The sequence below is a fragment of the Apteryx rowi genome, unplaced genomic scaffold (assembly GCF_003343035.1).
Source record: "Apteryx rowi isolate R43461 unplaced genomic scaffold, aptRow1 scaffold_469, whole genome shotgun sequence".
In the NCBI taxonomy this organism is placed as follows: Eukaryota; Metazoa; Chordata; class Aves; order Apterygiformes; family Apterygidae; genus Apteryx; species Apteryx rowi.
Genome location: NW_020450726.1, coordinates 99,941 through 127,636, shown reverse-complemented (window position 1 = coordinate 127,636; position 27,696 = coordinate 99,941). Strand labels below are relative to the sequence as shown.

The 27,696-nt window shown below is 40.3% G+C and overlaps 1 protein-coding gene across 5 annotated transcripts in view; it reads left to right on the top strand.

Annotated features, from left to right (window-relative positions):
• The window catches only part of OTULINL (OTU deubiquitinase with linear linkage specificity like), a 24,769-nt gene extending 3,819 nt beyond the window's left edge, over nt 1–20,950 (top strand). For 2 of the 5 annotated variants that reach the window (XM_026077916.1, XM_026077915.1), the window contains 7 exons: nt 9,170–9,323; nt 9,431–9,462; nt 9,567–9,658; nt 12,892–13,041; nt 13,749–13,877; nt 16,213–16,485; nt 16,773–20,950. In XM_026077916.1, coding sequence (XP_025933701.1) covers nt 9,170–9,323; nt 9,431–9,462; nt 9,567–9,658; nt 12,892–13,041; nt 13,749–13,877; nt 16,213–16,485; nt 16,773–16,952 — 1,010 coding nt within the window. In that variant the 3' untranslated portion in view covers nt 16,953–20,950. Of the gene's footprint in view, nt 1–143; nt 212–1,864; nt 1,884–5,503; nt 5,557–8,111; nt 8,310–9,169; nt 9,324–9,430; nt 9,463–9,566; nt 9,659–12,891; nt 13,042–13,748; nt 13,878–16,212; nt 16,486–16,772 lie in introns of those variants that run through there. The other 3 variants (XM_026077917.1, XM_026077919.1, XM_026077918.1) reach the window with 3 other exon arrangements.
• Nucleotides 20,951–27,696: the final 6,746 nt, after the last annotated feature.

The window sequence follows — 27,696 nt, the reverse complement described above, 5'->3', positions numbered from 1 at the left end:
CGCGGAGCGGCGCGGAGCCGAGCGCGGCACCTGCGGTGCCGGCGCGGGGCGGCACCGCGCGACCGGGGGTTGTGTTTCTGTGAGCTTTTTTTTTGTTTTTTTTTTTTTAATTTTATTTTCCCATTGAATATTTTGAGGCCGCTTTGCCAAGAAAAAAACAAAAAACAAAAGCAGAAATCTGCGGCAGGTTGCCCCGCAGACTTCCGCGGAGGTAAGGATTTTGGGGTGTGACTCTCCTTTAGTATAAAACGAAAAGAAGAGCGCTGGTGCGGTGTAAGGAGGAGAGCACCTGCCTTGGGTTGGGCTGGAGGGCTGGGCGTTGCCTAGCACGTTGGGCGTTTGCTAAGGGGTGTACTTCTGGGGAAATCCGGTGACAAGCCTTCTGAAAGGGACTTTAGATATCTGAAATGTGGTGTTTGTTTTATTAACTGGAAGCTTATGTATTCTGAATGTTCTGCTGTGTTAGCTTTAATGTACCACGAGAGCATTGTGATTTAAAAAAAACCCAAACACATGGTTCATTTTCACAGCAGGTGTGCAATTTTTTTTCTTTTTTTACTGTACGGAATATAAAATTAGACATTGTTGACAGTCTTTTATCCCATGAAAAAAGGAATCAGAAACAAGTAGGGATAAATTGCAGGGAAGAGTGGACCAGAAGCAGTAGGCAAAAAGATGGACATGTTTCCTTTCTGATCTGCTTATGGGTTGCAGGTAGCTCTTGGTATCGTGCATCTCTCATGCCCCAGTGAAGTGATCCTTTAGGTTGAAGATATCATGGCCTGCAAGTCAGCTTTTCTGCTATACATTTTATGATATATTTTTGCTTTAACGATTACTGGTACTCATACTTTCATTTTCTGAAATGGCAAAAGAAGCAGGTTTCTGTGGTATTCAGCCAAGCGAGTGTTAAGCTGCTGTGGTGCTGGCTGCTCTGTCTCCAGTACATGAAAGTACGGTTATTCCCATTTCTGCCCTTTGATCCACTACAGTTTCTCTAAGTGATGAACGAGGTAAGGTGCATGAAATAGGAAGAAGTGACATATTTTGGTTTCAAGGCTCAGAAAATGACTTTCCAGCCACTAAAGTTTGTTCCTTAAGAATATTAATGTCTTTACTGCTGGACAAATAATTTAATTATGATTGAAGTGGAGATCATGCAGTGGGAGAAAAAGATGCAATTTTGTGTATTTGTATAAAATATTACAGGTGTTTTGGAAGCACTATAAAGGATGAGAGTGTTAGAATTGATTTTCAAGAGCAAAAGCACCAGTAAAATGCTGGTCAGCAAATGAAATGCAGGTGCTTCTATGGATAAGTATCTGCATTCTTATTTGAGCTTCTGAATAAATGATTTAATTTTCATAGTTCTGAGTTCCTCTTTTCCTTTGTGATGTGAGCTTTTTGGTTTTGTTTAACTTTTGGAGCAGGTTGCCTGACTAGCTGGTGTGGATTTCCCATGCAGCATCAGGATTTTTTGTCTTTTTTTCTTAGATACTGCTTCCAAGTTAAATCCTCACATGTTATCAACCAAGGATATGATGACAGGCATTAAAAGATCTGTCAGGAAGACCTTGCAGTTTTCCTTAACCTTAATGTCTGAAAATGTTTGACCTTACATGATTACCCAGGCAAATGAGTTTGAGATTTCGGAAATACCGCTATCCTCTACCTGCTGACCGTGGGCAGCTGAACCATGGTAGTCACAGTGCCAAACCATACTAGAGGAGAAGAACGTGGTTATACTTTCATTGTTTTGAAAACATTTTTCTATGTCAGCACTGACATTAATCATGCATGTGGGACTTTGAATGTCATCCGGTTTGTTCTAGCAGCTGGTCAGTGAGGAAGCGTTACAGCAAGGTGCTTGGCACTACCCACAGGTAAGCTGCTACTCTTGCAGTGCTGTCTTTTTTTAATTTATTTTATTGCTTTCTTTGCTGAGTGCATGCAACTTCAGTGGGCTTTGTCAAAAATCAGCCTTTCTGCAAGGTTAAACACTTGTTTCAGGTTTTTCTCTGGGACAAGGAGATGTTTTACTGTTTTCTCCCAGTTCTGTTCTGAGCACAGTTTCAAGTAATGTGCAGGGCTTACAATATCTTTACTGGAGGGACCTGCTGATTTGTTCAGTAATCTTCAGTTCCAGTTTCATTTCATATTGCTTCCTGTGCACAAATTTCAGCTGTGGCATGTTTGCCGAAGGCTGAGATTTTAAAATGGGTGATTTTGTATCATTGCAGATTTTGAAAAATGATACTGCCTGGTTCCAAGGTTCAAAATTCCAGATTTTTTCTTTTTAGTTTACAGCTGAAAATAAGTGATGCTTCTGCAAACTGCCAGCTCCTTGAAAAGAGCTTGATGTGCAGAGGCTGCACTTAACCATATTTTGACAGGCCTGTATAATTTCTATTTTATGTAGACCTTTCCACCTAACTGTCAAGCTTTTAGACAATTATTGCAATTACTAAGGTGTCAGGGAACCATGATCTCTTGACCCCTGTGATTGATGTCCTGAACACTTCATTTGAAGCTTCTCTTGGCATCCAGATGCCTGTAACAATACTAAAAAGTTTATTAGCAATAATAATGTGTTTTCACAGTCAGAGAACTTCCATCAGGATATTTTGGTTTCTTAAATCATATCTTTGTGAAACATTTGTTCTAGCTATGATTTTTGGCATTACATTGGGCAATAGTAATTTAAAATTGGAGTTATCCTGATGCAGTTGATTCTACCTTTCTACATGCCTTTATTGCTTAAGATTTTAGGAAAGTGCAGAGTAAAGCACTCAAAAAAAACTGGCAGAGGAACTCATATGCATGTAAACTAATTCAAAAATGTCAGGTTGAATCTGATGCCCTTTAAAGATGAAGAGAGAGCACAGACAAAAAAAGCTCAGCTGCATCCATACTGATAGTAACAGTTCTACAGAATAAAGCTAAAGTTTTAACTTTCATCAGGTTGCATGCTGAGAGGGGAAAAAGAGACGTGAGACTACTTTCTGTCATTTGTATTCAAAGTGGCAACTTTGATATTTCGCTTTGTATTGCTTTTCTTTTCTGTTTCTAATATGTCTTGGAAAGAGGGAGAGAGACAAGTAAAACTCCCAAGCAGATACGTTGCACAGCTGGAATATCCTCTGCACGTATGTAGAGGGGAAGCACAGACTTCGTGATCTGACATGCAGCCAAGTGATGTTGCTTATTACTCCATGTTAAAAATACACAGCTCTGCAGAGTGCTTCATTACGTGCAAAGTCCGATAAACTTTCGGAGAGGGCTGTGCTCTGAAGGCAGATGTAAAATCTGTGCCGTGAGCATACGGCAGGAAGACAGGCTACTTCCCAACAAGTGGAGGTGAGAATGATGATCCATATGGATAAAAGGGGGCTGGCTTTCTGAGCAGCATCTCAACAAGATCCTGGTGGCAAATGCCTGTGCTGTGTATAAGAATTAGCAGCTGTTACTGAGACTACTTGGACAGTAAGCAAGCTCAGATACCTGAATTTTGTTTGTCATGGGTTCCCTGATGTTATTGTTTTCCCTGGCTATCCCTAGGGATAATTGCTTATTGGATGAGCAGAAATTTAAAATTCCTTAGGCTGCCCTGCAGGGAGTGCTTACCAAGTAGCCAGGCATTTCTTGTTGCTTTCTCCTCCAAGTCTTGGCACTTCAGCAATGGTCTCTTCAAGCCATCAAATTGCTGTTTAGGAATGAGCCAGCTGGTGAGCACCGAGGGGCTGGTGACTCACTGGTGGCCATCCAACGGGTGTTTTGTCCCCAGAGAGCTGCTGCTGGAGCCCAGTGAGCAGCTTGTTTCCTGATGCTGCTCACACGGAGATCTTCCAAGTGTGGGATTTTGCTGGCGTTCCCTCTTCCTCCGTGCAGATAGCTGTTGCCCTTCCTCACGTGCAAGAGGAGTGCTCTTCTGCTTTGCTGCTTACACTTCTCTGTGGCTGGCGCTGCTTATGTTGGGGTTGAGACAGTCCTGTGCGTATCCCCTGGAGGTGGTGTTTGCCATCCCGTTATTTGCAGTCGCAGGCAGTAGGCTCAAGAAAGCTCCTGCTCTCCCTAGGTTGCAGTGACCCTGGCGCCTGCATTGCCCGAGGGCTCAAGTGTGCATCGAGGCAGGGCCGGGGGGGAGTTTTTCCCTGGGGTGGCAGCCCCTACTGCAGGCTGCTCAACCTTTGCCTTGGGAGACCTCCTGGTGTCCGTGATACAACTCATCAGGGCTACTGATGATCAACCCCATTAGTCCCTAATGACTGTGCTTCCTCGGAGGGAATGGCTCCAGGTAAAAGTCTTGTGCTGTCTAGCAAACAAGATAAAGGAGAAAAAAACCTCTTGTTCAGAAAGACTTGAATTTTTTTCCTGCACCAAAGCTTCAGTTATCAAGACAAATCAATGGAAAAACCCAAGGCATTCATACCACTTAGCCTTTTGGCTAAACTTAAGCATATGAAGATATTCAGGAGGAAAATATTTTCTTTACGGTGTCAGTTTGGATTCAGCACAGCCAAAAAAAAAAAAAATTATAAAAGGGATTTTGAAGAGCTACGTCTGTGAATAGATGAAACAAAACCAAACCTGAGCAGCATTAGGGATGACTCAATGTGAAGCTCAGCAGCAGGCATAACAAAAATCCATAGAATGGACTTCCTTGAAATCATAGATTCAGTGCATTTGCAGAAGTGCTATTTGAAGTGTACAAGCATTAAAATAGCATTTCTGAATGAGGAAAGAGGTTTTTCCAAATTAAAAAAAAAAAAAGGAATCATCACAGGAGCAGAAATTTCAGGGGCTTGTTCTTTAAAAGGATTTTCTTTTAATCATAGTTGGGAATAAAAGCTTTAAAGAAGTACTTACTTTTTATGGTGTGAGATCCTTACTCTGGACTGTAAAGTTTCTGAAGGCTTCTCTTGTGTTTTTTTCATACATAAATGGAAGTGTATCTTAACTTTAATCCTTTGAAGGTCCAGGATGGCACGCCCTGTGTCTTTAAAAAGGAAGCGGGATTACAAAGGGCATCAAGAACCGAGCTTTCCTTTTGCTGTGGTAGAGAGCAAATGGTATATGCAGGCCAGGGCATGCATTAATATCTTGAGTATACAGATGGAATTGTTTTTTAAAAATAACTGCACCAGGGTATGTTTTGGTTAATCGTGGAGCTGGTAAGAACTGTTCATGCTTGTTGCCATGGAGTAGGTGTAAGTCAATGTCACAACTGGGTAGAGGTGTTAGCAGCAACTGTTCGGGTCCCGCTGAAGATCAGGGAGACAATATGAGGTTGCCTTTCTACTCTTATTTTTTCTGAACGATTCTTGCAGAAAGGGGACAAGGATTGCGGGAATACTTGAGGGAACTCCTACACACATCAATTGTGTAAATAAAGACTTTCTTGAAAGTAATGGGCCTAAACGCGACAGAAACTATCCAGTTTTCTAGGTGATTGCATGATTCTAGTTACAATCTGCCTTTTTTTTTTTTTTTTTTTTTTTGTCAGTTTGTTTTTGTGTAGAAGTCAAGATCTGATCAGTTGACACGGTTGAACTTTTGGTAAGTTGAGTCACGTCCCTGGTGTTTACCATCTTTGCCTGGAATTAATTCTCCTTACCTTGTTATACCAGGCAGTGACTCTCATCTCAAGTTGTTCCATGAGGACAGGGGTAGAAGGCTTTCTTAGCTCCACGGATACAAGTTGATGTTGCTTTGCTCCATAAAGGAAGGGTTTTGCTAACAAGATCACCACCGAATCAAGCAGTGCTTCCCCTGTACCTCGGTTTGTGCTTGCTCTGCTCGATTGCAGGAGTTGCTCRTTTTGGGGGGTTATGGTGCTGCTGGTAACCTCTGGGGAACTGAAGAATGTTTGCAATCACTTGGCCCTACTTCATAAGGCACCTGTTAATTGAGGTGTTATGGAGAAGTTCCTCAGCTGGAGGCTGAAGAAAGCGTGGGGTGGTGATGGCACATGTCCAGAGGGTCTGTGGTGCCATGTCCAGGGGTCCTGGTCTCCTCCCAGCGCTGGATCAACCCAGGASAGAGCAGCAGGGGTCCCAAACTGGAGGGGTCCCATGCTCTGCTTCCCTCTTTGAAGGAGAGGGACACGTGCTTTGGGGGGGATTAGGAACATTACTTTTTAAGGTGGCAGCCTTTAAAAAAAGCTGTGAGGGAAACAAGCGTGGGGCTAATCTTTCAGAGCCTTTCCAGGAGGGCTGCTTGTGAAAGCAGCACATTATAGATGACTCCTACTTGTCACTTTTCTGTCCTTTTTTTTTTTTTTTTTTTTGCACGTGTCTTCTGCTGCCTTTGTGGGGGGGTAAAGCTTCAGGCTTGGCACTAGCAGGAAGTGGATGATGTGGCATGAAAAGAAAACACAGTGTACTTCTTGCATGGCAAGATAAACACTGTTATCAACCCTTGCTTTAGCACCATTCAAACTCTGTTCGTCCAAAAATCATCTTAGGACTGCATTACGAGTCTCCGGACTTGCAGATGGAGCCCTGTCCCTGCAGCGGTGCGCGCGGTCAGGCACCCATGGGATGTGAGCCCGACAGCAGGTCTCAAGACAGCCCAACTGTGGCTGTCCCCTGAAGAAGGGGATGGCCTGTGCCCCTATCCCAGGGTATGGATYGTGTTAAAAATACAGGGGGGTTATTTTTCCCCCCATCCCCACTCCCCCCAGCATGTGTTTGTTCCAGCTAAATTGCTCTTTAGTTTCTGAAGGATTTTGGAGGGGGGAGGAAAGATCTATTTTAAGCAGCCCTCTTCTTTCCTGACTTCTTCTTTATGCTTTTACCAAGAGCACTTCATGATTCAGCTGCCACTTCTAAATTTCATTTACTTGAAAAAAACCATAATTACATTTCTTAGTCTGACATAAGCACTGAGGGTGGAAAATGAATCACAAAGCCCTGCTTGAACAGTGTGTGTCAACCCATGACAGGAGGGAAAGGTTATGAAGTCCAGTGTATGCTGTAATAAAAATATAACAAAAATACCCCAAGTCACTTGTTTGCAGTTTTTTCCCCATCCTCCATTTAGCCTTTTTATTACAGCAGTTTCTAGTTATAAAACCCACAAATTTAAATAAAAATGGAGGAGCAATATTCAATTATAGCATGTTCTCTGATGTTGATTAATAAAAATGGATGAGCAATATTCAATTATGGCATGTTCTCTGATGATTCATGTTTCGTATTGCAGTCGGCGAGCCTGCGCTTCCCAGCACTCCTTGAAAACTTGTTGCTTATGCACCTGTTAACTATGGGCCTTGGAAGGAGGTTTTTTGCAGGATTAATTCTATCAAAAGTTTTTTCAAGAGATTGTTTGATTTAACTTAAAAGCGCATGCTAGTGCAAACCTTTCATCTTTTATTCTGTAAAAGGGGTTAAAGGAAGAAATTCTACATATTGTAAGGCTGTGCACACATATTTCTGATAGGCAACAAAGCAAAGTATGGCATTTGAGCAGATGGACCAGCCATCGCTTTTTGTAGTCCCAGTTTGTTCAAAATCAAAAGAGGGACCATACAGTCATTATAAGTAATGAAATGAGTCTGCTGCATCTTCCTTTTGATACCATATGTTTAAATTGCTGTTAATGAATTTTATTTGAACCATTATTGGTTTTTGTACAACAGCATGAAAATGTAAATCCAAAATATTTATTGATCAATGGACTAAACAACATCTGTAAGCTTTTGAAGTTTTCCTCTTAGTTAGGAGGAGGTTCATTACAGTGTATTGAGGTTTTTTAAGTGTTATGACTTTGTCCTAAAGCAGAGAGGGAATAAATTGCTCTAACTTGATTCTGCCAGGACTGTCTTCTTTTAGTAATTCTTGTTTTGTTAGTCACAATTTTGGGTGGTTTCAATTTCCTTATTAAAAATATATTATTGGTTTCCATCAACAATAAGTGTATATGGTAAAAGTGGGAGTGCCCTGGAGTTTCCAGGAAGTATGCCATTTTTGACGCTTACTGCTGGTGTTTTGCTGTCTATTGGAATGAGTAATAAATGTTTCCTTCAGCTTCAGATGCTTGGTCCTGTTGGTTGTGTGTGCATACGGTGTACTATACAACTTATTTTTGCCTTTTCTACTTGACATTTACAGGGATAAACCCAAGTCAGGCCAAGTAAGCAAATGTTAGTGTAGCATGCAAATAGAAGATAGAACAGCATGTCTTTGTCTTCGTGTATGAAGCAGACGTTCAACTGACATTCAGCTATGCTGAATTAATTATTCCCTTCATGGACTTCTAGAGAAGGATATTTTCAGCCTTCCTTGGAGGTGCCTATACAAAAAGCTAAGGTCTCTGAAAATTTTGTATTAAATCAATAAATAAGTTAATAATAGAGCAGCTGCTGATCGTAAACTTTGAGAATTTTCTGTACTCAATTTCAGCCAGAGGGTAAATTTCTCACTTAGGGAGCAGACATTGCATTTGTCAACAACCTTTAAATCCCTATGCTCTCAGTTCAGGGTTTTCTTATTAATTAGACTGCCAAAACCTTCCCCAATCCTCACTGTAATGCCAAAGAGGAAGAGTGTGTCTTAGTTTATCCCTGCGAAGAACAGCGAGAGTACAATCCCTTTGTCACTATCTCCTGAGCTTCCTACCAGATCCCCAGGGAGAAGCTTTCTTCTGAGTTTTAAATTGACCCTAAACTTGCCCAAATTGGGTGAGGAATATTCCTTTAATTCATGTTGACAGTCATAGGATGCTTAGTCATCTAATCTATTGCTTTATATGGCCAAATTGTAGACTACAACTCCCCAGAACCTGTCGTCTTAAAAACCTTGATACGTGACAAAGTAATGACAGTGCAGCTCCCTGATCAAAACATCCTGAAGCAAGTCTTGGTTATTTTGATATCAGCCCTTTTGGGAAGCCCCCCACTCTCTTATTATTGTGACTATTTCTAGGCTTCATTGTGTGGAGGAGAGCTGGAAAACATGAACCAAGTGCCCCCCCCCCCCAAAGCCTAGAAACTTGATAAATTAAGCGAGTCACTAAATATACTGTGTCTTTTACATTGCATGTTTTGTGTTTCATGTTTTGAGTGGTATCATACTTGGATGCATTTTTTGTAATAAGTATAAACACATATTGCAAGAGTGAAAAGTTTTGTTTTGTTTTCTCTCTCTCTCTCTCTTTATCCCTATTTTAGGAAGGCATGAGGTGCAGTCCTGGACAACAGCTACCAAGCGATCCTTGTGTCTCATGTGGCAAAAAGTAAAAGTACATCTCAGCATGTCTTTCCTTGTCACTGTTTTTTGGTACTGCAGAAGGCTATACAACTGTTTAGCGCAGCTATTGAAATGGTAAGTTTTATTATGCAGACTTTAATTTTCAGCGGTGTTGCTTTTTTCAGTAAATGTTTACCTTTGACAACTCCCCTTTGACACCTGTTTTATCATTTGGATTTCAGGTGGAGCAGCTATCTTCAGAGAAAGTTCATAAGTAATCTTTTTGTTGATGTTCTGTATTCATTAATTTCCCCTCCCCTTTAAAGGCAGGACAGGAGATGGTAACTAATCTGTGCCTTGGTCTTGGTCTTGATTTAGAGAATCTCAGCGTGTCGCCAGAAGTTGATCTCCTTGGTTATTGTGCAAGAGAGTGGAAAGGAGACACAAAGCAGGCCAAACACATACGGGAGGTAAGAGTTAAATCTTAATTTATGCTTGAAGATGGGGGAGAAGTACTTGAGAAGAGGATAGCAGTTCTCATGCAAGCAGCTGTTACAACTATAAGAGCTGGTTATGCCAGCTGTTTGAAAGAAAAGAAAAATGGACAACATTAGCACGGGTCTAAATTAAGATTGCAGTAGAGTGGAGCTTCCATTATGACAGTAGGAAAATATCCAGAGTGTTACAGCCAAAATCACATGCTCTTAGGCACTGTCTCTTGGCCAGCCTCTGATGTAAGGCAGAAACTCTTTCATTTGAGGGAGGAATGAAACGCACCCATTTTTCTTCTAGACTCTGAAGGTTCAAGTGATAGCAGTCAGCGCTTGACACCCTTCTCAGCAATATTGAGGCGTTATACTTCTCTCTGAATTTTTATTTTTCTTATCTTGCATAGTTTTAGCTGAAATAGTTTCTTACAGCTTAATAAGTTTTCTTCATAATTCTGAGCCAAGGTCACCCAGCCGTGCTGCATCAAACTAGGCTTTGGGCCATAGATAGCTGAGCCCCAGAGCCAGAGGCCTGCTTAGTTCATGGTTCACTAATGCCAGGTATGCTCTTTTCTGTCACCTCACTTACATGTTTATCAGTTCTGTACATTGTATGGACATGCTTACACCCCTAATAGGTAGAAATGGCAGCTGCAATTTTGGCAAACGTGAGTTATCACATGTGCAATGGGCTTCTGGCAGTTGTATCTTGGTGGCCATTAATGGAGGAAGCATCAATATGCTCTGGAGGACCTGACAGACATTCAAAGCTGAAGCAGTACTATGTTATCCTAACTTGTGATGGGGATGGGCATCCATATATGTTTTATGACTCTCTGTTTCAACTGCGTTAAGTGTTAGTCACCAATGTAGGCTCAAGGACTCCGGGCTGGATCTTTACTGTCCCCAGACAACTTCTTGCTAAAGTAGCTGTACTGGTGATAGAGTAGTGGTATGTGTTAAAGAAAGCTTAGAATCAAGTCCAGTTAATCAGCTCACTGTGGTGCTATAACCTGGTATCCCCATGGTGTGGAATTTGGGGCTTGCACAGGACAAATATAGCACTGGGTCTGTATTTCCAACTTACCTAATGATGCTGGGAACACTGACCATGCTGAGATGATGCTGAGATGAGAAAGAGGCAAAGGGGGCAGGAGCTGCAGCAGTGATGGGAGACATTGATTTGCCATCTACCCTGGGTGACAGCTATGGGGTTGAACTTCTAGATGCTATCTATGACTATTTCATGCAGCAGCTTTCCAGAGAGCCTTTAGGAATAGAAGCAACCCTTGCCTTGGTCCTGAATAGTGCATGGGACCTGCCTCAAAATACTGCTCTCTAATATCCATTGCCATTCTCTGGAACAGCAAGCAGCATGCACTCACATTCAAAATCCTTGCAGGAGCAACAAAACAAAAAAAATATTATGATTGCATAATATGATTGCATGATTGTGCCTTCAGAAAGGGAAACTACATAAAAATGAGGAAGCATGTTAAAAAGAACTTAAAAGACAGTTAAGAGACTTTACGTCAAATACACCAACTATAAATAGTATGCATTGCTTTAGGTCGTGGTATTGGAATCACAGAGCAAATGCATACCATCAGAAAGGACTTAAGAAAGGGCAAAAGGAAGCTGATAAGGCTAAAAAGCATGAGGGAGTTATCAGAAGAAAGAAGGCATCTTTCAGAAGCTGGAGTCATGTCCAAATGATGAACAAAGAAAAGATCAAACTCAGCCAGATTAAATGCAGGAACACAACAATGCCAAAAATGCACAGAACAACATACAGCAAGGCCAAAAGTGATTTGGAGGAACAAGTAACAAAAGATATCAGAACTTTTATTCAATTTGCAAGCACATAGGCAATGAGCACAAAGCAACAAGCCTTTCAGAAAATGCATGCGCCTGTTAGATGATCAGAGTTGAGAAGGAGACTCAGAGGAGTTTAGTGGATGGTTAGTTACATCAGGTCAAATTTATCACAGTAAGAGCAGATTTTAGGATGAGGTCTCATGAAATACCTGAGCTGGCCTAACCTGTTTCCTGTCACCAAAAGTGAAACAGTTCTTTGCTTGTATTGTCTCTCCTTTTTCCTCACCTCATTCCAGCTAGGCAGTCTCCCTCTCTTTTTTTTGTGCTGGATCTTACATGTCTCCTTCAGATGTGATTAGCTGATTTAACAGGTCATCCCTGTGGAGAGACCTGACTCCATGCTCTCATCTCCTCACCTCACCTCTGTTGCTGACCACGTGCTCCCACTATGCATCTTGTGCTGCTGGCTGTGGTGTTCATCAGATCCTTTTCTGAGCCACCTGAACTTGCTAAAGCAGCAGGAAGCTTACCCAGCAAAAAGAATTCGATAGGGTTTACAATTGTCACAGCCAAAGCAGAGGAGGAGTGGGGGAGACTGTGCAGCCAAGAAATGGTGTTGGGATGGGGTGGGGAAGCAACAGAGATGAAAGAGGGCAAAGAAGTGAGACTGTCTTCTCCCCCCATTTAGAAAGCAAATTGTAAGATGGATTCAGCAGTCTGTGGAACTGTACAGTCTCCTTCTTGAATTAATTCTCTACTTATTGGTCTATTGGTCTGAATTGGCTTATTGGTCAGAATTGTCTCATCAAGAGCTCAGCTGAGAGCCAGAGGTAACACACAGCAAAGGGAGTATGTAGCTGGAAGACAAGCCATCTGCTTCAGCAGAGAGCTGTCAGATCTGCTTAGCCTTAGGTCATTGTTGCATGATAGCTTCAGGTCAGTGTAAGAGATGTTTCTGCAAAAAGGAATTTTAATGCGTTCTCCAGGCACTTGTTCCTGCCCTCTCGCTGCTCCATCCTGTGTGTTGGCACAGCTTGTGAAGTGATCGGGGTTAAAGCTGTTGTGGCAAAGAAGTTCCCACTGGTCTGTTTTGATCTGGTTGACCACATGAATGTTTATGCTAGCAACAGTGCAAGATGGGAGCAAGTAGCCAGGTTCAAAGAAAGTGCAGGATCACTCTTTTCTGGGGCAGTGCCAGTTTAAGGTGTTTACAAAAACTGTTAGAACACTTTTGTGTATATAAAACTTGTAAGTTTGTGTATGTAAAACATGTAAGTATACTCTCTCTTTCCCATGGCCTCTTTTTATGAGTAGTTTGGAATTGAACTCCAGCTTAATATGGGTTTCATCCAAGATTTAAAAAGTTTATTGCTGAATCTTTTTTGGTCTTTTTATAGGCATATGAAGACTTGTTTTGGAGATACCATATCAAATATCTACGACAAGTCAAGAGAGACAACTACTGTGTACTAAGAGCAGTGCTATTTCAGATATTCAGTCAAGGCATTCCTCTTCCATCATGGATGAAGGAGAGGGATATATTAAAGGTAAAATTCAGTTCCTTAAATGAACACTATGCAGGTGACCTTGGACTACAGGAGGAAGTTTTGTTCAATACATCTGCTGTGGAAGTGAAGGAGAATCATTATCAGCATTTGAGAAGATTCCTGCCCCTCTCTCAGATGTCACTACCTTAACCCAAAAAAAGGGTTGAATCCTCCTCCTCCGTGTTGATGCAGAGCCTGGCGGCTTGCTTGGGAGTGCCACTGAAGAAAGCTTTGAGCCAAGCTGCTGAACGTGGTGCTGAAGCAGCCGAGAAGTGCATGAATTCTGTCCCGGGTTTCATGAGCTCTGGCAGAGAGAAAGCAGTGAGGAGGTGGGGGAGGAAGTACTTCAAATTGCTGTAGCTGCTGCCTCTGTGGGTGTGCATGTAGGCTAGAATCTTAAAAACCTTACTGAGTCTGAGTGTATCCAGCTTTTCCAGAGTTTACATGATATGTTTTGCTGGGAACATATTTTCTTCTTTTTTGGCTGGCATTGTTTAAAAAGCTTCGTAAGAAGTTGGCAGTCAAATGGAGCCTCCTTAATATTTGAGTTGTTTTGAAGCCTGTTTTTATTTTTTTGTTTAAGCTGTACAGACAGAGGATAGAACCACCTCATAAATTAAAATGTGTTGCAATCTCTGTAGACAAGTTCATGATAACTTTATAATCTACTTCTTGTTATGGTAATGATCTCTACTTTTTTTTTTCAGCTCCCTGAAAAGCTTTTGTATTCTCAAGGTTGCAACTGGATTCAGCAATACAGTTTTGGGCCAGAAAGATACACAGGTCCCAATGCCTTTGGAAAATTACGCAAATGCATGGAAGCATTAAAGACAAATGTGAGTATTTAGGAAATGGTGAGGGAGAAAAACAAAGCACTGAAAAAAGGGTTGAGTCTGAGTTAGGGAACTCCTCATTACATATTTCTGGGTCTGTCTCCCAGGTTCAGAGAGCCCATCCACTGGGCAGGCCTTCTGAAGCAGAGATTAAAGCTTGGCCTGGCTAGACCTTGCACATTTTCTTGAGCTGCTCTGGGGCTTCTGCCAGCCTGCACCTGCGGGAGCTCTGGCCTTTTTGCCACGAGCTCTCCCTAGCATGCCACCACCTCTCTCTTCGCTCTCGTTGTCCCACCTAATTGGCACGTGCTCTGTGTGCTCTCCTGGCTTAAAGTCATCAAGAGGATACTAGTATTTGCTGGACTTCTGACTTTAGGCTAAGATTAGATTGAAACTCTTCTCCTTAATCTGTCTTTAATCTGTCATTTTTAATTCTAGAGTGCATCTTATTGTTTTGTGTTGACTTATCACAGGCACAACAGCTTATTTTACTTGTCTGCATTTACACTAGTTCCTTTTATGCCACCCAGTATATACCAACAACTCCTCTGTCATTTCAAAAGCTGACACCAGTGATAGTAACCAACTGTTTTTTTTAAAGAACCAGACAGACTTATTTAGCTGTAAGAACAAAGAATTATAAGTAAAAAGAGGGAATTAAAATAGACACTCAGTCTGTGTCTCTTGCCTGCAGTTTTGCTGTGCCCCAGTGACAACTGAGGCCTGCCAGTCCTCTTGCGACATGCCTGCTGGCTCTCGAGTGCAGTTATTGTATTCTAGTTGTTCTCTGCGTTTACAAGAGCATTGGGTTGTTGGGCTTTTATTCCTGTCTTGTTGTGGTTCTTTGTTAGTCTGTGTTAGTCCCATAGCGTTGAAGCATTTAAACTGGAAGTTTGTACAGAAAAAAGTTGCAAGTCAGGCTGGTGAGTCACTCTATTAACAAACTGTCGCAGAACAGTTTTATTATGCATTGAACTGTTATTGGACACGAGATTTAGCTTCCAGTTTTGTTTTATTTTTTTATAAAGAACCTTTTTGGTCAGTGAGACCGATTTCTGTAGTGCCTCTGCTCACTAACAGGTTTTATGGTATATTTAGTAGCGTGAGCAGTGCTAAAGAGCCGGCACTGGGAGCTAGGGTTCTGTTGTATTTAATTGTCCGCTCATTTCTTTATTCAGCAGACATCCTAGGAAATCTTGTGTGTTTTCATGGGGTCTAAACAGGCTGATTTAGTAAATGTTACTCCACGTCCAAGGCTTAGAGATGCACACGTCTGCTGTCGCTGTGGCTTTTAGCTAAGTTAGATTTTTGTTAGAGTTCACAGTTTACAGCAGCATCAGCATACAAATATTACAAATGCAGAATTAACTGAAATTCATTTGAATCCCAGTCATCAGGCATCATCTCTTACCATGGCTCTGAAAAACCTCTCAGTTTCAGGTGACTGTCCTTAGCTACTGTGTTCTGAGTGCTTTAAGCTTTTTGATTTGGTGCCCCCCCCCCCCCAAAATGCTGTTTGTCCTGGCTGGCCCATTTTCTAGATATAAATGCTGGCTTTTGACCCCCCTCTAGAGCAAGAGAGAGCAAAGGAGCTCTCGTTACTAACCATAAGCAGCACAAGAAATTTCTACCCCATCCCTGTCCCTTGTGTGCCTTTGTCTTGTCCCTTCTCCTTGTCCAGCCAACTTATTTTGACCTCATGAACCAGAACACATTAAAGACATAGCAGTGTGTACAGTTTGTGAGATCAGGCTGGCATTTTCAGTTTACATGTTCCTTTTAATTGCCCCTCATTTGAATTGGACACGGAATCTAAAGGATTTAAGCTAGTATAGTTTTAATCTAAAAGGTGCTATAGAGGAAAACCACTGAATTTTGGAAGCTGTAAGTTGAAAACAGATCAGGAGTCATCACTTAATTTATCCTTTACTTATGGCTTGGTGTGTATGGTGCACCAACACAGATTTCCTATAACTTTCTGATGTCCTTTTACTGGTTATTTTCCTTTCAGACTCTCCACTCACACTAATAGCTGGATTTTCTACTGTGATGGTGGGTGGTTTTTGTACAGGGGAATTACATTTGCTTTCTCATAGACTGTCTTTAGCACTCAGATGCTTGGATCTGTCTCTAATAAATAACTTGAGCTGGGTAAATAGAAACTGGAACGGGTAAGGCTTCAAATTTCACTGCAGATCCTGAAGAGACACCTGTTTATTTGCACCATCATTTGGCCATGATCATGCTAATGTACAGACTGACTATTATTCCTGTTTTGGTATTGCTCATATTAAATAGAATTCCTAATAATTTGATTATTTTTCTGTGTGCTTTCTAGTGGACTGAAATAAGCAGTATTAAAGATCATGAAGAAAGAGGAAACATGTGTAATACACTTTTTTCTGATGAGAGCAAGGAGCACAAACTATATGAGGCCATAAAATTCATCATGCTTTACGAAGTTGTCGAAGCCTATGAGCAGATGAAGAACAGGGAAGAACATATACCAAACCTTTTTAGCCTCCTCCTTGCTCGTGATTCTTCTTCTGACCCTTTGAGTTTCATGATGAATCATCTGAACGCTGTAGGTGACTGTGGTCGCCTAGAACAGGTAACAATATAAATGAAAAATAAATCACAAAAGTTATTCCCTCTCTGATGCAACTAGGTGAATATATCACACATCATCTGTGATAGTTGGCCCATTGGAACACTGAGAATATCTTCAAACCATTAAGTTTCTTTCTTCTGGTTATAAAAAGTTTTCTGTAATTCCTTGTCCTCTGTTTTTAAGTAAGCTAGTAGGTGACTCACTTTAAATTGGACTATCTTTGAGAGATTTTATTTTAGTTTTCTAGGTTGAGAAATAAATGTTTGACAGAATTCTTTCCCTTCTAGGTTGAAATGTTTCTTCTTGGATACTTACTGGAAGTAAAGATAAGAGTTTACAAACTGCATAAGTTTAATACTGAAGAGTTTCAAGTAAACTATCCAGATGAATATCAAAGAGAATGGCATGAGATCTCTCTTCTGACTGAGGACGACCGCTACTATCACATCCCCGTTACCAGAACATGAGAGACCAATGATTTTTTTTTTTCCTTTGTATAATATAGTGAGTGACCATTTCCAGTGAATTAAGTTTTTAATTGGCAGCAGTAAGATTTTGATAAATGCATATTAATGATTACAAAATGATTTATGGGTTTATTGTGCAAACATTTTGCTTTCTTGTTACAGCTCAATTCACCAGCAGTCAGCCATAAAAACCATAAAATATGTTACCGTGCTCTCTGAGGAAAAAATGTCATATTTGAGGRTTGCCAAACAAAAAAGATTAAGCTGCATCCCAAAGAAGGAGAAGGTAACGCTAGGGTTTCCATTGTTAGGCTAAGGGTTTACTCTGACCTACCTGGATGGGTTAAACCCAGGTTCCTAAAGCAATTACTGCCTTTCCCTTTCTGTCTCTAGCTGGGCGGATGAATCACTTGGGAAGCGACTCCAGGCATCCCACCATTTATATGCCAGTAGATTAAATTGGCATTGATCTGGAGCTACCCAGTGTGTGAGGCTGTAACCTGGGCCACTGAGTAGCTGCTTCAAATCATGTGCAGCTTCTCCTGTTGCTGAAGTGTCTCCTTCGGAGAAAGCCCAGAGCAAGCAGCTGCAGACTGGAGTTATTTCAGACACTTGAAATTAAGCTGTCTGCACTCAGTGCTGGTATCTGCAGCCGAGGAAGTGTTGCACAGAAAAAGAATACTGTGCCAGATGATCTTCAGATCTGCTTTATAACAGAAGAAAGCACATTAGCTTTTCCAAATCTAAAAAAGGCAGTATTAATTAATAAATAACATGTAATATAGTTAGACCCACTAGCTGTCTTTTGGTTTTTATCAACTTGTAAATCTCTTTTTTAAGGGCCGATTTCAGCATTACCTGCCAAGAGATGTGAAGAAAACTGTGCACTGAATGCATTCTCAACACTTCATTTTCACAAAAAGTTAATTTTCTGTGCGTTACATGCATTTAGCAGAGTGTGCATGTATTATATCCTCTGTGTAGATATCAGTCTCTTTGCATAAGATTGCTATCTTTAGTTTAGACCTCAATGTTTGAAGAAGTCTGTCTGGAACAACTAAAATTTGCTTTAGTGTGTGGAACATTTTGTCAAGATCTGTTTTCTAAAAGACTGAACTGTTTTGATTATTTCTAAAATGAGGGACCTTAACAGGAATGAATATTCAAATGATACAGCAGTTTTTGCAAAATATTTATTTGTGAAAAGCTTAAGATGCTATAGGCATACGGTTGTATTGAAAAAGTGGTGTTTTATTAAGAAATGAAGCCTTTCTTAACAATAATGGAAATACCCCTAGGAACATGGGGACAGGCAGGTTTGTTTTTAATTCTTGCGGGAGATAATATAAGCCAGTAACAAAAATGTGAACTGGGTCTGCAGGAGCAAAGCAGTGCTATGTGGTAACTAAACAGTAAAGTTTGGAGTGCATAGAAACTGTTCTGTTCCTTTGTATAAAGGAAGGCAATTTTATCGCTTACAGTCCTTTGACTTGTGTGTATATGTATATATATTTATAAACACAAACAGCGGAGTTCTCTATTCTAACAGTTTTGTTTCTTGAAAGTTTTTCTGAGTTCAGTTTTGTTCAATAATTTGTAGCTTTTAATTGAAAAGCTTTGATACATATAATAATTTCATCTCATCAAAACCTGCATATCAGATATTTTATTTATTAAAAGAAACTTTTTTCACTGAATGAGATAATTTGCTTCCTTTAGGTTTGGTTCTGTTCCACAGGGGGAAATACTATAATGCCTGAGAGTAGGGTACTGTTATCTATTGTGCGCCAGCAGTACGCATACCTTTTATAGCTATTAACAGACTTGTCCCTATTTTATTCTTGTTTTTGTACAGACATACAGAAAAATGGTATATTTTTACAGCGAGCATTTTTAATGGTTTGCATATGGTCTATGACTAGCAACACAAAAGCGTTACAGCTGAACCTGTTAAATTGTCAAAAATGTGCATTGTCTTTGTAAGCTTGAGCATGTATGTAGAAGGGCGTTAATAAATGTGTAACACGGATAGTTTGCATGCTTGCATCTAACCTGGGCCATCGTGGGCTCCCTGCCTAGCCAGCAGAGGGCAATATGATGTAGTTAATCAGAGGAGCTGGTCTCTGGATGGATCTGGGTCTCCTCACTGACCCTAACAGGAGCTGGGAGTGACCAGCAAAGATTTAAATCTCTCTGCTCTAGAAGTCTGGAGTTAGGTGAGATTGATATTGTCCCAGGAGTCCAGAAAGGACATGTTGAAACACAGCTGCTCAGATGTCTGAGCTGCGAGCTGAGCCACGACAAGGGCAGAAACAGCATCTGAGGAAAGAGAAACTTCAGTTGAGGATAACTGTCTTACAGATAAATGCAGAGAGAGCTCTATACAAGATCTGGAGGGACACTAAGACAGGTTTGAGGTTGCATTGATTTTAATCAGGGTTTCTAACGATACATTTTGCATATAATATGTTTAATGCAAAAAATATATATATTTTTACATATGAAGAAAAAAATATAAAGATAATCCTCCTGAATAAACTGCCTGTACTGGTACTTACTGGTAGAAATAAGATAGTAATTAAATTTGAGGGTGACAGAGCTGCTGAACACAGCATGTAGATGTCTCATAGCTCCTCTGTACATCACATGCGTATTCTTTGTTTTTATCTAGTCATCACTGGATTAAGTAGGTTTCTACTGTAGGCCCAAAACTTGGAGTTGTGAAATGCTCATCTGACACTTGACAGCTAATTGTGATTCAGAAAATCTGTGGAAAGTTTGTTAAGCAATTAGACTATTAATTTTTTGGAAAATTGTCAGGGTCATCAAAAATAAGCTTTGTTTAGTCAAACATGTTTCCATACAGTAATTTTTGTATTAGCTTTTGGAATTAAAATTTCATCTTTTTCAATGAAGAATGTATAATAAGAAAATGAGGGGTTTTGTAATGAATAAGCCCTTGAAGTCATGTGTATGAGATTGAAGATCAAATCCAAATGGCTTATTCAAGGCAAGGCAAAAACATTCAGACGCTGATGGTTAGAATAGTAGTAAACATATGACAAAAAGCATGTAATCATTACAAATTTTTTTTAATGCAGTGTTGTCGGCAGCCAGAAGTCTCAAGTCAGGATGTGCTTATTATTTCTGATTGACAGCTTGGCAAGAAAAATAAAACATACTGAAACATCAACAGTGGGTTTGGATTCTTCCCAAAACTTAAAATTGTATGTTAAGAAAATAACAGCAGTTGAAGAAGTATGCACATCTTTATTATATTAGGTGGTAAATTGATCTSATTTCTGAATGTAATCTTCCTTAAAAGTTCCATCTCACAAAATGCGTGAACCAAGGTTCATGTTCCAGTTTAATTCCAAAGCAAAATATTGTCAATCTGATTTCCTCTAACCTCATACTTGTACTGCTTCTTGTCTATATTGTAGCTATTAATTTGAAGCCAATTAAAAATCACCCAGTGTAATTCTGTTACCAGCAAAACTACCTTCTTAGTCTCCATGTTTTGAGCTTAATGTTTAAGAAATAGTTTTCAATTGTGATTTGTAATTTGCCTAAAAGTTCTAAGAGTTACCCTTATTAAATTACAAAATCCATACTGTTATAATAATGGAGAGGGAGCATGTAGACACTAGTGTTTCGAAGTGCAAGAAAGCTTTGGGTACTTTTGTGTCATTTCTATTTATCTCCTAATGTAAAGGACTTTGATTCAAAATGCATTTTCCAGTGCAGTTGTATGTCATGCTGTGTATTATACTGCTATTTCTGGTCAGAGTGGAAAGCTAAGCTATAGGATATTCTTGCTGTTTGCAGATCTTAGTAGTATATTAACCTAGCTCATTAGTACTAATAAGGTAGTAGAAGAGCTCTTGCAGAGATGATGCAAATAAGTAGCTTGAAGTTATGTAATTGTGCAACAAAAAGATAAATTTGGTGTTTTTTGAATAAAACTGGCTTGGTAGGCCCTTACTGGGGTCTTGCGATTTTTTTTGTTTTGTTTTTTAAGTCTCTTTATGGTGTTCTGTATGCAAATAGAGAGTTAGGTCAACCATCATAAATTTAAAAACAAAAAATCCCTCACAGCTGGATAGAATTATCTCTTTTCTTAAAAGAGAGCTTCCCAGATCTTACTTTGATATCTTTAAAAGTGCACTCCCTATCTCTTTCACCTTATTCCTGCCATGACCTCCAGTTGTAAGTGAGATTAGATTTATTTTGGGAAAATCTGTAGGAGTTTGTTTGTCAATTTTGTAATCCCTTGAGATCTGCTAAAGCACAGATGTAAGGGCTATGTGTGATTTCAAAGTAGTTTAGTTATCCAGAAAAAAATAAGGCTATGTCCATTCTCTTCAAAGCACAGAAAATACCTACATAGTTTTTTTTCACCAGTAACCATGGATGTCCTTCTCCCTCTATACTTCAGCAGTAATCTAAAAGTCCCACCCTCAACCCTGTTGTGTTAGACCTGTGTCATTATGGCAGCAATGGTTTTTGGAGTCTTATTTTTTCTGAAAAGCTCCTGACATGGCAGAGAGGAGGTGAAAGTGGAATTTTGATGGCACAGAAGCCCTGGTGGCTTGCAAGGGTTTCGGCATGCTGGAAGGCCTCTCGATTTTGGCCTGGTGAGGTGAGAGGGCAGGGTTTGGGTAGTCAAGGGTCCCTTGAAATCATTAGAGAGAGGAGGATGGCATGGCCGCTGGCATGGGAGTGTGCTGGCAATGATGTCTTTCCCCAGCAGCGCTTATTCCTACTCACACCTTCACAGCATTAGGTGGAGGCCCATCTTGGCTGGGGATGAGGCAGGCAGCCTTGCAGAGACTCTTCCTGAGATTTGTCAGAAACTTTCCAAGGAAGCCCATGCTCCGCAGAGACAGGCGGAGACGTACTTCATGGGAGACAGGAGATACACCCAGAAAACTTTGTCTCTGTGGGGCTTGGCTGATTTGCATCTCTTCTTGTGGACCACAGAGCCCTGCTTTGTGTGAGCCCGGGCTAGGGGACCAGGAGGGCAGCTGAGGCTTTGCGAGGAGCTGCGGCACACGCCTGGGCATGTTGGTCCACGGGGTGGGAGAGCAAACTGAAAACACTAGAGAGGTGGAGCAGGTGCTGCATGCTTTGATCCCCCAGCATATTCCAGCTTTACATAATTCAAAGGTCAGTGTCTCAGGAGGTCATTTAATTAAAACATCTTTCTCTTTAGTGGAGCTTTTGGCTATGGATCAACTCTTTAGTGAAGTGTGTAGACAACTAATTTGAATCCACTTGTGCAAATTTGTGTGCAGAAACCACTGAAGTCTATAAGGTCCAGCTGCTAATAACTCTTTGTGTCTTTTAAGCCAAGTTCTTACATTCAGTTGGATGTTTACCCCATGGCAGTAACTTTCAAGATTTTGGTACCTTTATACTGCATGTTACAAATGTCAGAAATGATCAGCCTGCAAGTTAGAGGTGGCAAATGCAGCATTTAGATGTTAAGGATGATGTGTTCCTTTTACCTATCCAATAGATGGCTTTCAAGCACGAGAAAACGTAATATTTCAGTAAGCTCAGTTCTGCCTTGAACTCTTTGACTGTGTCACTTCATATAAATAACATTAACCTGGATGATATAAAGAGACGCTATTGCTTTTCATTTTTTCCAAACACTGAATAGCAGTGCTAAATCTTTCTCCTGAGAATGTGATGTATCTTTCATTTGAAAGTTGAAACATTTTCTTGCTTTTGAAGATAATATAAGCTTATCAACAAGTGTAGGTAGGGATTCATCCCTCCTCTCTCCAAAGTTGGTTTTTAATTATAAAAAGCTTCCTGGGCTTCAGATTAATCCAGTTCCAGATGGAATACTTTTTGCAAACCTTCAGAGCAGTATTAGTTTAAAAAAATGATACAATAGCTTACAGCTACTAATGCTAAATTCACTAAAGTGAGTTCACTAGGCTGATTTACATTCAATAGTAATTAACATTTGTTTTTATTTTTGAATTAATAAATTATTCATATGCCAGAAGAAGCCTTGGAATAGCTACATGTTCTGACATTTTCTCCATTTCATTGGAAGTAATCTTTTCTCTTGAAATATGTTGATTCTTTATCTTCCAAGGATAGTGAAAGAAAAAAACAGATTAGGGATCTTCATAGGGATTGTCTTTGTAAGCTTATTTTCTACCAAATGAGTCTGAGATTTCCCTAATTACAGAAATGGCATCTCTAAATAATTTGGTAAGGCTTTGGTAAGGCTTTCCCAAAAATAAATCTTAACATTTTTTCCTCTCTCCAATAATCATAGTTTTTTTCTCCGTACAACTGATAAGCTTCACGAAATAGCCATCAGTGTGAAACTTCATTCTTCTAGCAGGTGTTTTTTTCAAAGTTAAATTATTAGCAAGTACAATTCCCATACAAACCTTTAAAATATTTGTCTTGGGATTAAAGATCTGAGACTTCTGCTAAGTTACATGGTAATTACCAATTTCACAGAAGCCTGTTCAGTTTTATGGTGCTTCTATCCAAACTATTGGAGGAAAAAAATGGAAAAATTAAGTTTATGTTTTTGTTATCATCTTCCCCATTTGCTCCCTGAATATTGCATTCTATGCATCTATATTTCTACGGGACATGGTTTTGAGTAGAGCAAAAGATTCTGGAGGAAGAGGCTTAGAAGGTAAGGCTTTGAAATCAGTCCTGTGTGTGAGAAATGGTATTATCAGTGTTTCTCTTGCTTTCCTTAACAATAGTTTCAGGACTGTGGTAGCATAGAGGAGGAAAAGTGATTTCTTGAGTTCTTGCAGACTATAACAGGAGATAATGAGTGGTAGAAAAGAGGTGAAGTGATTCTGGACCCAATACAGGAGATGTATGGGAAATCAAGTGAATACTTAATAGTGAAGGAAAGTCACATTGGTAGTAGTATAGGGAAGAAAGTGTGGAAAAAACATGAGTAGGAGAAAAAAAAAGTCAATAAAGAAAAAACAGCAGAAGAATTAAGCTTTACAGAACTGGAAAATACCTAGTGGGGTAAAAAGGGAAGAAAAAAATTGTAGTCTAACAGAGTTATGGAATGTGGCAAGTTAGTAGTACTGGTGAAATCATGGAAAGACATGTAGTCCTCTTGTGAGTGAGTCCATGGTACACTTTGTGTGTGACATCCCAATCTATGACTAGAGATGGGAAAATTTTCCAGTACAATATCCACAGAAGGTGTAACTTGCAGGTCTTGTCCTGCTGCCTAAAACAGGACACATGAATAGATCATGCCTACCATCGTGTAGACTTCTCTCAGCCCCTGCTTCTGAAGGAGAGGACTTCACTGCTATGAATATTCTCCAGAAGTGGAGAGGTGTTTCTTGCCCATCCTGTATTGATGACTTCACCAAAGGCTTCCTCTTGTTTGTGGACACATTTGGGCTGCATTGACAGTGTTTCTGTTGCTGCAGCAGCAAGGATCATACCTCCAAGAAGCACTTCAGCTGTCTTCTGTTCAAGTTTTGAATGAGCATACCCAGCAAGATGAATTTCTTCAAGTCTCAGAGGTGCCCAAGCATTTGGTGTGAACATAGTTCCAGAAAGCTGCAAACACRAATACCTGGAATGGAGTCATTCCTCAGAGCTGCCATGAAAATTGCCTGGATGCAGGTAAAACTGTGCAGTGACCACCACAAGATGCTCTRCTTGGTTTAGTAGCACGAAGAGTCCGTGGGTGTTGGACAAAAGACGTCCACAGTACATGTTGGCTGGTCTCTAAAAGAATCCATACAGACTGAAAAAGGTTTTGGTTCTGTTATGGGCAGCTGCAGAAGAGTTTCTACATAGACTAGCTCTTTAAATTATTCAAAGTCAGGGAGGAAAACAAAAACAAAAACAAAAAAAAGATGAGTTCAAATAGTGGGAATGTTATTACAGAGGCATTGAAAAAAGGATCATAGAAATTACTTAAGATGGTAAGTGTGGCTTAATTAAGGGACCTAAAAGCACCATAAGTCAGCAAAGCTGGTTGTAACTTTTGGTCCACCAAGTGTAATTCGTCAGGGGATACAGCATACTGCACAGAATAAACATCACACATTCAGGAATTGAGTTACAACTGTTTGAGTTACAGCTGCTGGTAGTTCAGTACTTAGGAAATGCAAGAGGTGAAGAAAGCAGGGATTATGATTTTTAATAAAGATAGAAAAGAAAAGCATCTGTGTTGAAAGCTACCAGCCTATTTGTTGGTGTATATTTTATTGTCCCTTTCAAAAAAGGCATAAAACAATTAAATTCCAGCAGAATTAACTGTATGAAATAATGTTTTTGATAAAGACTGATAAAGGGTTCCTTTCTCTTCCATCTGTGTAATGTCAGATGGCAGAACAAAAGACCTCACACGGGACAAAATTAATTTTTTTTCTTTGCTTAAAGGAGGATAGCTACAATTCTGTGGGAGAAGGTATCACCAAAATCTCTTTGTATCACAATCCTTAAACTCCTACTAACTCCATACATGTGGCAGCTCTATGCCAGGACTTTGCTGAGAAGAGGGAGGAATGCTCCTGGCTGTGTGGAGATATGAAGGGAAAACAAAGTCTTTTTTATTTTCTCTCTCTGGAAATACTGAGACAAGGACAACAAAGATGCTCAGCAAGGCAGGGGAGTAGAGAGTGAAACAAGCAAGCAAGGCAGAAGACAAGTAGCACAAATGCCATCATACAGTGGTAATGTTATTGCCTAATATTGTTCACTGAATATAAAAATACTTGATATTTGGCCTTCCATGACCAAATTTCCATCTAGCTTTTGTCAAGGAAGAGTGCTGGGGGATGAAACACTACTACTTGGTTCTCATCTGAATGATGATCATCCTTTATTGTTCTCTTGCTCCTAGTCCCAATGCCCTCTGCTGACTGATGTCATTTCTCACAGCTATAAGAAACTCAGTAAACAGTGTGATCAAATTCTTCGTACAAGAGCATTTATACATATTTACAGATTGTTTATTGGCATCCTGATGACTTTAAAATCATTCCCTGTGTTCTTTATCCTCTACCTTTATTGTCTATTCTCAGGTGCCTTCCAAAACGTTAGCATATAGCTGCTGGCTGTTTGGAAACTGAGAAGCTGCGCTCTGAGCAGCATCTGTCCTGATAAGTAATGAGCACTTTGGTGTGCTGGTAAGTCTAGTAGCTGCCAAGCTAGTATTTATCCTCATAAATTATTCTGGTCACCTTTGTCAAAATTCACTGGTAATTTTGTGAGGGATCCTCACTCTGTGGCAGCTGATCTGCCTGCAAGGAGAAAAGGGAAGATGCAATCTGAACTACTGCTTCCCATCTGTCTGAAAATGAAGCTGGTGAATTCTGTTACTAATAATTTCTGTCTGGTTGGAAGTGTCTCTTATCCTCTCTGTGCTTTTTTACTGACTTAAACTTCCTATTCAGACATCTCCGAATCCGAAATCTTAATTCAGGTAAACCCATCTATGTACTTAGGTGGTGCAGCAGCTCAGTCCATGGAATGCTCTTAAACAAACAGAAATGAGGATCCTTCTCAAGTATACGTAGATTACCAGTGAACCAATGTGCTCATCACTTATGAGGAAGGATGGTGCTCAGAATAGCTCTCAATTTTTAATCCTTGTTCAGACACCACACAGCTCCACCCGAGCAGCGCAGGATGCAGCAACTCCATGATACTTTATGTAAAAGGTTTTGAAGGTATTTCATGGGGTATCACCTCATTTACTCTTGATCATTTCTGCTCACTTGATCTTCTTGTGACAAAACTGACAGTAACCTTTCTTCTTAAAGACAAGGCTAATATTAATTCTACTGCCTTCCTCAGGATAGGATGACCAGCTCCAGAAACATAGATCATATGCCTTCTTTTCTACTGTACTGAAGCTTTCAGAAGACTCAGTTCCTAGACAGACTCCATCTCCAGAGACAGAGAAGGCTTAAGGCCTCCTCTCATCTTAAAAGCTCCAAATTCAAGCAAGTCACTGAGCCCCAGATCCAGTCACCCAGTGGATCAGAGTTGGGTAAGGGCCTTACATTTCCAGTACTGTCATGCTTACTGCCACTTGCTTTTACCTGATAATAGGCTTCAGCTTTTGTTATCAGTGGAAACCTGAATGAGGGATATCTCAGTCATCCTCTTCTGCCAGAAGGTCTGTCCAGAAGTCTGGGGCAGTCCTTCACTGCATAAGATTTGACAGGCTAAAAACCATCCCCACAAGTGGTATAATGCAAGCAGCTTCTCCTGGTCATTTGAGGCCACCACTTCTCTACGTTCACTCTACATTACATGTGGCAAGTCACAGGGTACTCGATTTTCCTTTCAGACAGAGTGAGCACCATGAATCCTTTATTTCCAGAGCTTCTCAGCCTCTCAGGACAGCTATTGTGAACTTACCTAGAGTGATAAGGTAAACTCCAATTTTAGTGATACCAGCTCCAAACATGTCGACAAGATATAGCAGAGCTGATGGGAATTTTTACCACTTGTTTTTTCATCTATTTCCATTCTCTTCAAAGGTAGTTGTTGGTACTGAGATGAGTAGATAGAATGAGGTTCATTTTTTCTAAAGAGATTAACGAATGCACATGTAGTCTCAGTGCAGTTCAAAGTCTTGAACTATCTGGCTCAAGTTGCAAGATATGTTTGGAATATCTTCAGTGTTTTGTTTCCTCCCAACGTTTTTTTTCTTTTTTTCCTCCATGATTACTGACTAACGAGTGAGAATTTATTGCTGGAA